Here is an 11,228-nt window from a genome sequence, read left to right on the forward strand (position 1 = left end):
AATGAAAGTTTCAATCTACCATTTGAGTCTCCAAAAAGGTGTGTGAATCAAAGGGGAAGAAAGAAACAAATATAGAAAATTATTGGTGAGAGTGTGAAGTATTTGTTTCAAACAATAAAAAATTCACACTTAAGTAGCCGTATCGTACCGATACGGTACGATATGGCTTGATACTGCACGATACCTTCGATACATACCGATACGGTACCAATACGTACCGATACTCTTGGGAATTTTCAGATTTTCAAAAGTTCGTATAGTAGAGTATCGTACATATCGGTACCGATATGGTACGACAAGATATGATACGTACGATACGCCGATACACAAAAAGAGGCCAAAAATTCTCCGTAGCGTATCGGTATGTATCGTGCCGATGCCTACCGATACGGCACGATACGCACCGATACTTAAAACCATGCCTAAACCTAATAACTCTAGCAATTTAATTAAGGTTTGGTCTAATCTCTCTAATTCTTTCAATGACCTATGGGCAATGGTGATTTAGTTCAATGGATTTCAAATTCTTCAAAGAGTTTCACCTCTGCCTCTATTGGAATTTGATTAAAGCTAGACCTAATAGAGTTCCTTTGTATAAGATTGTCTGGATTAGTTCTAATATTCCATGTCATAGTTTTACTATGTGATATGCTTTGACCTTATTTCTCCCTATATAGGAGTTCCTTCTTGTTAAGTTTGTCTCGAATTCTTGACCCATTTTGAAGATTCACCGGATCTGACATATTTTGATGGCGACTCGAATGGGAAGTTTTCTGAGATCTGTGATAGAAACAGAGGGATTGGGCCGATAGGCCCAAGCCTAGAGCCCATCATTTTCAACCGGATCGATCGCGACCCGATGGGTCTACCCACGACTTGGAGTATATAATGTACTGTTGTCTTGTTGAGAAAGTCATTGTATTTTGGGGGTTTATCGAGCTAGGATTTTAGGGCAAGTTTTCTCGCCGCTGCTTGGGTGTAATATATTTTCTGCATAGTAAAATATCTTCTTCTTCGCCCGAGGACGTAGCACACCACCCTAGTGTGTGAATCTCTTTAAATCTCTGTGTCGTGCGGATCTTTTGTCTATTTATTTTCGTATGTCTTGATGTTTGATCTAACACTTCTCAAGAGAAATTTATCTATTGCAAACTATTGTCTCTATTGAAACTCTCCTTGAAATGTGGAGCACTCATTTTTGTTCTTGCTCTTTCTCTAGATCTATATGGCAAGTTATACTTGAAATGTGTTGGGCCTTCATCATAAAACTATTGATCCCTTTCAGTGAGAATCGAGGTGGACCTTGAAAACCTTTTTTTTTTTGGTGGAACCTTGAAAAACTTTAGAGGTAAGTTTAATTGTGATTATGTTCGTAAATTTATTTTTAGTGTTGTAATTCATCATATTTGCTGGGGAAAGAATAAAATAAGACGAACCTCTTCAACTTGCATGGTTAAACAAATCTAGAAAGTCATCACTATTGAAGTCAAAAATAGACTTCTCTTGATTCAATCTCCAAGCCCAGACATTGTAAGAAATATTCATCTTGCCTCATCTTAGAACCATCCACCTATTTCTCTCCAACCCCATGACTCTTGATGTATCATCCCTTGCTAGTTGTTTTCCCCCTCCCTTGACTTTGATGTATCATCCTTTTAATTTTGTTTCTTCCTCACCTTGGTTTTTTTATGTTCCATTCTTTAATTGATTGTTTTGCTTCTCTAGTTTGAGGTGCCTCCCTTAGATAGTCATTTTGATTTTTATTGTTCTCTGTCTTTTTCCTTAATATATTTTCCATTAAAGAGAGAGAGGAAAAAAAAAAAAAAAACCCCCTTTTGTATTGATTGATACACATCTCTAGTATGTCCATGCATATGTACCAACACTTTAGACATTATTGTGCAATTTTCCAACTCTGAGTAGGTACATACAATTTGGATTAAAAAAAAAAATGGACATCAGATTTGTCTTATGATATTTGGAAACATCACCTTCTATTGCTAAAAAAAAAAAAAATGTTACATGGATATACTACTATTTTTTATTTTTTGAACTCTAGTAAAACAAGAATAATTATAAAAGTCACTCTTTTGTGTGATCAAGTGATGAGAAAGAGGTCAACAGAAAAATTTATCGCACGTTAGAGTAATTTTTCATGTGTAAATCGAGAGAGGACAATTAGCCAGTCTTGGTTAAAAAAAAAAAATTAACTAATCCCCGGTAGACTTCAAATCTTTTTCCACAAAAAGGCCTAAAAAAACATATTAATTTATGTAAAATATGATTTTCCATTATTTTTTTTAAGTGTAAAATATGTATAAAAAATAAAAATAAAAATAAAAATAATTTACATAGAATAAATTTTCATCTAAAATATCATTTGCAGAAAAAACTATAAAAATGAAACAAACAGGGCCGAAATAACTTTTTTATTTTCTTTATGTAATCATTTGTATAATCTAACCTACAATTATATGCATGTGCATCTCACATGCCCACCTTACCAACACACACATATAGTAGGAATAGAGTATTATTAATTATCCTATAGAATCAAATTTGAATCCCTTAAAACATTATTTATCATGACAGATTATCATATTTAAGAATTTAATACTTTAAAACTTTTTGAATATAGTTGTCAGTGAAGAAAAAACCTATTCTGCCTATTATTATGTGGTGGAAATGAGGGGAAAGTGGCCTTTTAGTGGCCTCTTATAGTGACAACTTTACAATTGGCAATAAAATCATCGGTAATTAAGTTGACCTCACAAAAGCTACATTGCCTTCACTTTTCTCCCACCATTGCACTACCACATCACCTATAGAACCCTTAATTCCCTAAGTTGACATATTAGAGTGCGAATCCATTTTCATCTTAGGGGAATGCTAGCTATGAACGCACTATAAAAGTCATGTGGAAGTTGAAATTACTATTCTTTAATTGGAAATATATATTAGAGAGATGAGTTAATAATAATAAATAAATAAAATTTTGTTTGAAATATATATTAGAGAGATGAGTTAATAATAAATAAATAAAATTTTATTAAGCGAAAGTTTGTCAGAAAAAAAATAATGAAATTTTTATTAAAGTTTACTGAAAAATCTCTAATACGGTCAATATGTACATATCAATATCAACCGAGACCAATATAAATACCAATATTGATATTAAAAACCATGCTTTAGGAGCTTGAGTTGCTTTTAAAAATCCAGAATTAGATACGGGATCTACTTTCATTATTATAATTCAAATTGAATAGGAATTGATTAGAATCGACCAAACACCAAAAAATATAATTTGGAACCAAGAAGCAAAGATCTCCATGTATCTATGATTTTTTGGAGTTTTATATTCAAAAGTCTTATAGACATTTCTGTAAGAGGTGAGTTTATTATTTTTGATGTTATTTTATTTATTAAAAGGAAAAAATGGGGGAAATAAATATCCAAGTGCAATAATAGACAATTCAAAAGAAACATTTGAAAATTAGACATAATTGGAATTGGGTTCAAGCTATTCCTATTTAAATCAACCAATCCAACCAATTCGGAGAAGCAATTTGGTTGGAGCTTCAAGAAACAAATGAGGTTCTACAAAAAAAATCTGGTCACATTATCGGTGTACCATAAACTAATGCCTAGTGTATCTATCTCTCTCCCCTCCTTTCCCCTTCCTTTTTTTTTTTTGGGTAGATCTCCCCCCACCACCTTTTGAAAGGTGAACTAATGTATGCGTCGATATCAGCCGAGACCAATATGGATACCAATATTGATATTAGAAACCAAGCTTTAGACGTTTAAACAACTCAAGGTTTAAAAATCCCGAATCGGACACATGATCTATTTTCATCGATTATAATTCAAATTGGATAAGAATTGATTAAAATCAACCGAACACCAAAAAAAATAATTTGGGACCAAGGTATCTATGATTTTTTTGAGTTTTACATTCAAAAGTCCTATATACATTGCTATAAGAGGTAAGTTTATTATTTTTTATTATTTTATTTTATTATTAAAAGAAAGGAAAAAAAATGGGAGAAATAAATATCCAAGTGCAATAACAGATAACTCAAAAAAAAAAAAGAAAAAAAAAAAAGACATAATTGTTTGGTTTCGACCGATTCCTATTTAAATCCAATCAATTTGGAAAAGCAATTTGGTTGGAGCTTCAAGAAACAACCGAGGTTCCACTATAAAAGCTAGTCACATCGCCGCTGTAGCATAAACTAACAACCACTGTCTCTATCTCTCTCCCCCCTCCCTTATATCTCTTCCCATTTTGAAAGGTGAACTAAATGTAAAGTGGTACGGACTAAGGAACTCTATGGTGGGGCCAGCCAGCCAAATGTACAACACAAAGGATTCCTAATCACAATTGAAACTGTCTCCAACTAATTCCATTTTTTTGGCGGAAGAAGAGGTACTTTCGGTCCGGTTTACATTTTAAAACTATGTTTGGAATGCAAGAAAATAGAGAGAGAGAGACATATATATTACAATTTTCTCTCCTTTTCTATCCTATCTATTTCTTATATTACAAACTTAGCTTTAGAGTGTTTTTGAAACAACCCAAATTGATCTCACCCGACAAGACCTTATCTGTTTGTTTGCCCATAAAGAAATGAAAAAAAAGAAAAAGCCACATTCAAACATGGTTCATGGTTCTTGGAGTTGCAGCCAAAGATACTTTTCTCTCATTGTCCCACTTTTTCTCAAACATCCTTGGTGCCCGGCTTCTCCGAACTACATGGGTTCGTGTCACCATACAAACCGGGCCAGGAGAAGATTATGTTTTAAGGTATCTAAAGCTGCCTCCTCAGTCCTCTCCACAGAGAAAAAGACTCTCCATGGAAAAGGCAAAAAGTGAACCCACCCCGGCTTCCGTACCACCCACATCCAAACACTAGCGATTCAGATCCATCGGCGGGCTCAAGCCCATAATGTGAGCGGAAAGGGATGGGGAAAGAAACATTGCCTCCTAACTGTTTGTGAAAATGCCCAAATAAGCTATACAACAGTGTAGATTCAGAAATCTCAGAAGAAAAATGAAAAATTTTCATTAGAAGTATGCAAAGTTAGTCAGGAATTACGGGTTTGCTGGAGATGGATCTCTCGCACGAGGAGAGACCTTGCTCTGTTAACTGTAGCACAGCAAAGACACAGATGCTCCTCCAGGTCTCTGAGTTGATGGAGTAGATTGGGTTGGTTCTTGCGGAGCTGCTTCACCACCTCCTGAATAGGATATTTGTCCCTCCCTCGCACTACGCCCAAGCGGATTAGAAGTTTGTCACTCTCCACAGCAGCGTGCAAGCGAGCTACAAGACGGTCAATGGTGTCGAGGTCATTGTTGATAACGTAAGTACCTTTGGCCGCAGCTTCAAGCTGCGCAATATGGTGGAGCTCCCTCTTGGTGAAGTGAATAGGTAAGAAAGCGAATAGGGGCCCAGCCACGACCACCGCCAGAGCATGCGCAGCAATGCCGACAGCAGTTGCGGCAACACCCACGGTCAAACCAATGAGGCAGAGAGCGGAACTAGTGGTGGCCCCGCGAAAGAGACGGATCTTCTTGCGTGATCTGTGGAGATGAAGGTCGAGCTCTAGCTTCATCTGAGCAAGGCAGCGGCGCATGTCGTTAAAGCTATTAGAATTAGAATCTGGGTTGGGGAAAGGGTTGTCGAGGGATTCGAATTGAAGCAAAACGTCGAAAGCCCAGTCGCATTGTTGTTGGGTTTGTGTAATAAAATCGAAGTCCAGAGGAAGCTGCTCTAGGAGCTCGTGAACTGGGGCGTACATGGATCTGGCACAATCGATAATGCGATGGAGGCGGAGGCAGAGATTAGAGGTGTGTTCGCTGTAATCGAAGTAAGCACAGGCGAGGCGAGTGAGGTTTCCCGGTGTGGCATCTCGGAGGGCTTCTTCGACGGAGCTTCGGTTGGGTTGGAGGAGCTGCGACAACAAGTCCGGAGTACTCAGGTCGCCGCTATGGTGGTGGATTTGATGAATCTTTGACCATATCTCTTTGTAGGAATTGGTCTGGAGTGCGAATGTGTACTCCCGAGTAAGGTCGAATGTCGGTGAGAAATGAGTTGTCGACCTCGACCACGACGACTCCGGCGTCTCCTCTCTAGAACTCTCGGTGGTTTCAGTCCCTACCACCAAAAAACCCGTATAAAGAACAAGAAATTAAGGACACCATGAACGTAAAAAAACGAATAAATAGCGAAGAACAGTGAAACAATAGAGTTAATTACCTTGTACAGACGGTGTTGAAGATGGAGAATTCACTGTCGCCAGCGCCGCTGCTGTCGATTTTAGGGCGAAGCAACGATGCATAACGCGTCTCCGGCGGAATCCAAAAGAATGAGAGACCGAGGGTTTAATCTTAGAGAGAGAAGGATTGCTTGTAGAAGGGTAAAAGGTGAAAAGCTAAAACGATCTAGGGCAAAGTAAAACCCATTAAATTATGCCCTCACCATACATTATACCCACGAGGCCCTGGCACCATTTTTCCCATTTTCCATCTTTAGATCTTGGATCTTTATGTAGAGAGAGAAACAGAGTTTGATTCTGTAATGGATATTTAATTTTCTCGACAGAAAGTACGAAGAACAATAAAAGAGAAACAGAAGGTGAGGTTGCAGTATAATAAGTAAAAAAAAAAAAAAAAAAAAAGGAAAAATTACAAGGGCAAAACCGTCCCAAAAAAAAAAATATATGATCATCATCAAGGGGTTGGAACTGTTACTTGTACCTTCCGATGTCTGCAAGTTTTCTTGATCTGTTCTTGCAGAAAGGAGGAGGAGCCGTCAAAAAATTTGGTTTACTCGAAGTCCGAACTTCACCGGAGAATCCAATCTCACTGGAGTACGCCGTATTCCGGTGGTGCCTACTTGGGCTAGGTCTCACCAATGGGCTAAAACAAACGGCTAATCCTGAAACATTCCGACTATGATGTCCTCGCCGGCGAGCCCTGCTCGGTGTTGCTTGGGGCGGTGTCGGTTGAGCCTGTAGCACTTTTGGTGAAGATTTGGATGAGTAGCTACTTGTCGAGTCATAATCTCCGGAGAGGTCACCTTCGACGGTGTCTTTCTCTGGTGACATTCCTCGATCTCTTCTGGCGAGTGGTCTTTGGATTCTGCTGCGGGTGTCTTCGAAAGTAAAGAGACGAGATAATTTCTTCCGCCCACCGGGGAAAAGGGCTGAGAAGGAAGTTTGTGAGATTGGGGAAGAAGATGAAGAAGTTGTTAACGAAGACCTGGAGACTCTAGAAGTTCTGGCATCTGTGCCACTGCCATCTGGGTCTGATTCTTCCGATCTGAATTTACGGAACAGATTTGCGAAGAGCGAGAACTTAGTACGCTTCTTCTTGGGAGCGGCGCCACCGATGGTGGTGTTGGTGGAGGTGGGATCTACCTGAGGGGTACTATAGAAGTGCCGATCGAATTTGTTATGGTGGTGGAGGTATTCGCCGGAAGGGTCGCTTGCTGAGCGGCTATAGATGTATGGAGAGACAGACCGAGGGAAGACAAGCGGAGGTGGTGCGCGGCCGTTAAATTTCCGACAATCTTCGGCCTCTGCCTGGGCTTGTTCTTGTGCTTGGGCTAGAGCTTGTTGACGAGCTTGGGCGGCTATGATAGCAAAGAGGCGTTCACGGAGACAAGAAGCGCATATGCCAACGCCACTGCTGGGGTCGGAAGGATGTCTCTTACACCTCATTTACGCTTCTTATATTCACCAAACTCTGTTCCTCTATTTCTTCTCCACCACGTTGGCCTTCTTATTTCTTTCAGAAGCCCAGATCAGAGGAACCCGAGCCAAGTCCTGGCCCAGGCTCCATGCCATTTCCTTTCTCAGATATCTCTGCTATTGAGAGATTCAGAGACGGAAATAGATAAAGAAAAATTGAATTTTTTGGGGAGAGTTCGAGTTTTTGTTCTTGTCGATCGATGATCGTAAGGTACTGGAAGAGGGGTTTGGGATATTTATTCAATCCGAGAGAGAGAGAGAGAGAGAGAGAGAGCTTCAAAGGACGAAAGGCCAAAGCAGTGAGGTTTTCAATTTAATTGAAGACGCGGTTCGTTAATGATACTGGGGTGTTCATCTACTCTTTGTGATGACTAATGAGAGAGAGAGGAGAAATATAAGAGGGAGAGAGAGAGAGAGAGAGAGAGAGAGAGCCTCCTTGTGCTTGCAGTAACGGGACAGAGGAGATTGTTCTGGTTTTGTGTGGTCAATGCCATTCTTTTTCTTTTACTGCTTATTTGAATCTTTTGACTGAGAAGTGATGGGTTTGTTTGGGTGTTGGGATGTTTATATCCTGCTCTAGTCTCAGGTTGAACCAGAAAAAGAAGCATTTTTGGGTGGTCCAACCATGGTTTTTGTGCACGATATGGAAATGGAATGGTACTGGATTGCCTGTATCGGATAGAAATACCTTTGCTTTTTCTAAAATCCCTTGATTCGTACCGTTCAACTGGGCAGTATTAGGATTAAAGATTTGTCAGACCAAGATAGATTGCCAATATGAGTGATCCGATACCAATATTTAGAATCATGGATCCAACCTTGCAAAATACTTGGTGGGTTCAGGTTCTAACTCCATGTCCAAACATACCCACTAACCCAAGTGCTCTGTGATGAGGTTTTCTTGTGCTGAAGACTCCCTAGAACCAAACTGGTAAAGCGAGGCAATGAAGCAAAGCAATGGCTGAGTGTCTCACCTACTAATTAGGCCACCAAAAAGCCACTATGGACGATGGTTTTAGCCTTCTAGGTATCGGATATCAATTTGGATCGGACTCAATCTGATGGATTTATCTATATTTTTTTTGTAAATAAATTGATATTTAGACCATTTTACTCTTATACTTTACCTATGGATCGTTCGAATTAGAAAATCGATGATACTGATTCGATTCAAAAAATACTGATCGATCTAATTCGATTTTTAAAACCATGATTAGCGATGATTTAAATGAGAGAGTAACGAAACCCATGGGGGTAGTGCAATTGGTAAGCAACGAGCTTAGTACGAGCAGCAAACTCAGACATTTGAAAGTTGAATGGTTCTCTCATTTAATTCCAATGTGACCCTATCTATGCGATTGTAGGTTAGAATACAAAAAAAAAAAATGAGAGAGTAACATGAAAATTCAAAGTTCAATACTCAATGCTCATTGTAGTTTATTTGGGAGTAGGTCAATCATTATTAGAGCCAAATTTTGACTTTGACCTTTAGGGTTTATATTAGAATTTTTTAGATTTGGGAAAATCTAAAATTGTAATAATATGATTATGAATTATTATGCACTCTTCAGATTTCATAAGGGCATCCATTTATTCAAAAAAAAAAGGGATAATCTAGTTGGATGATAGAAGTGTTAGAATGAATTAAATGTTATTAGAGAATTTTAGTCATATATTATGCAATATCATATATACTATTTACAAGATAAATTAATTTATTTTTGTATATCATATATAAGGAATTAATTAATTTAATAAAGCTTCGATTGGCTCTCCCTTGGAATGAAATGGTATAATTTCGATTTGTCGTAGCATCTTGGTGTATAAGACTTTTTCAACCAAAAAAAAGAAAAAAATCCATTCTTATCATGAGAAAGAAAATTAAAATAACAATAATAATAATTTCATTTTCGTGTAAGCCTAGCCAATGACGATTCACCCCAGCATCTTGGTTGATTGTGTAGTAGTAGTAGTAGAAAATATTCTATAACGTCGAGTCCCATTGGCCTAGTTCTTTTTTATTTTTTTGGTAGAATTGACCTAGTTCTTAGCAAATCCAAAAAATTAGCTTCTAAGTTTTCTAAAGTAGAAGTCATTCCAAACATATACTCAGTGAAATGATGCAATTAGAGCCTTCTTCTATTGTTCCAATCTTCTATCTCTAGAAGCAAGCGAGCGAGTGTGTATAAATAGGGGAATCTAGATACCGTATTATAGTCTTGACCTGAATACACGATTTGCTTTATAGAAGTGAATATAAAAGATTCCGACAATCCATCATCAACATCCTATTTCCCCCCTAAAGAGTTTGGTGAGGTGTTGGGAGGTCTTATATAATAGCACAGTCAATTTCAATAATTCCATCATAAAGATGAAAAACCCAAGCCACCTAAAACAATTTATTTTAATATATATGCTATTAAGAAGCCAATATAACATTAGTTTTTTTTTTTTCTTGGGGTAGAAATATAACATTAGTTGAGGTCTAAAAAATTATTTATGTAGAATTTCTTTTTCATGAATGAACCTTATGAGAACTAAAAAAAGTAATAAAGGATTATATAAATGAAATGATTTCCCCACACTGTGAATCAACTGCAACTTCATAATATATGGTTCACCTTCTAATTGCTCATAATAATGAAAGGTATAACTTAAAAATTGTCGTTAACATTAAATTCTATCTTCGTTAAATAAAATATTTTCAATAAAGTCATTGGGGGTGGGGTTAGACGGCCTTCTTCATATTTAAGTTTTTTTTTTTTTTTGAACTGTTTTCGTATTTAATTTTAAATTAAGTCAACTAATTACAATGGAATGTTACTTTTTTTTTTTTTTAATATAAAAAGGGTAAAAAAACTTGAAAAGAATGTTATGAGATAAGGAGGTTTGTATGTTGATAAATATTGTAGTTTACATGATAAATTAGAGAATATACAATAACGAGTGAATAAGAAATAATATCGCATCAGGATCCTCTCTCCAATGCCTCAACTCGCCCAACATGCATCAGACAATTAGGAGGATATGAGGGTGCGCGCATATGTCCCCCAATCTATCCAATGCACATTAGGATTAGGTGTGTTGGAGAGGAGCCGGATCCATTTTGGTATTAGAGTTTAATAATTACTAAAGGATACCTTCTATCCATTATAGAATTGAGATGTTTATTTCAAGACTAGACTTATGTTATAAACAATTAATGCATTATTTGGACTGAAATAATTAGAACGGCCATTAATATTAAGCAAAAATAATTAAATCACTCTTTAATATTAGGTAGTCTAACAATTTAAGATAAAATTCAACATGTTTTGTCAAATAAGGACTACATGATATATATCATGCCAAGTGAGGTAGGTAGCTTGCTCACCACAAGTTAATTAAAATAAAAATAACATCAATAATAAGTTTTTTTTTTTTTTGAAATTTGTTTGCTGTATCCCCCACTGGTGATGTGGTCATTTTTTAAA

At 37.2% G+C, this 11,228-nt stretch overlaps 2 protein-coding genes across 2 annotated transcripts; both read right to left on the bottom strand.

The window, feature by feature from the left end:
- Positions 1 to 4,952: 4,952 nt before the first annotated feature.
- Positions 4,953 to 6,396, bottom strand: LOC122082425 (UPF0496 protein At3g19330-like). Its single transcript, XM_042649979.1, has 2 exons — positions 6,261 to 6,396; positions 4,953 to 6,158 (listed from the first exon to the last, which is right to left on the bottom strand). The coding sequence occupies exons 1-2, from the start codon at positions 6,340 to 6,342 to the stop codon at positions 5,089 to 5,091; spliced, it is 1,152 nt and encodes a 383-aa protein (XP_042505913.1). The 5' UTR covers positions 6,343 to 6,396; the 3' UTR covers positions 4,953 to 5,088.
- A 42-nt stretch (positions 6,397 to 6,438) lies between these two features.
- On the bottom strand, positions 6,439 to 8,254 carry LOC122082426. The gene is made up of 2 exons (XM_042649980.1): positions 6,761 to 8,254; positions 6,439 to 6,576 (listed from the first exon to the last, which is right to left on the bottom strand). Exons 1-2 carry the CDS (start codon positions 7,723 to 7,725, stop codon positions 6,489 to 6,491), a joined length of 1,053 nt encoding a protein of 350 aa, XP_042505914.1. The 5' UTR covers positions 7,726 to 8,254; the 3' UTR covers positions 6,439 to 6,488.
- Between the last annotated feature and the right edge of the window lie 2,974 nt (positions 8,255 to 11,228).

This window comes from Macadamia integrifolia, chromosome 6 (assembly GCF_013358625.1).
Source record: "Macadamia integrifolia cultivar HAES 741 chromosome 6, SCU_Mint_v3, whole genome shotgun sequence".
In the NCBI taxonomy this organism is placed as follows: domain Eukaryota; kingdom Viridiplantae; phylum Streptophyta; class Magnoliopsida; order Proteales; family Proteaceae; genus Macadamia; species Macadamia integrifolia.

Excerpts from the sequence above, each read along its gene's own strand:
- LOC122082425 (XM_042649979.1), bottom strand. The coding sequence starts at position 6,342 with ATGCATCGTTGCTTCGCCCTAAAATCGACAGCAGCGGCGCTGGCGACA. Across the intron at positions 6,159-6,260 it reads TTCAACACCGTCTGTACAAG|GGACTGAAACCACCGAGAGT; the intron begins GTAATTAACTCT and ends TTTTGGTGGTAG.
- LOC122082426 (XM_042649980.1), bottom strand. The coding sequence starts at position 7,725 with ATGAGGTGTAAGAGACATCCTTCCGACCCCAGCAGTGGCGTTGGCATA. Across the intron at positions 6,577-6,760 it reads AAACTTGCAGACATCGGAAG|AATCAAACTCTGTTTCTCTC; the intron begins GTACAAGTAACA and ends TATCCATTACAG.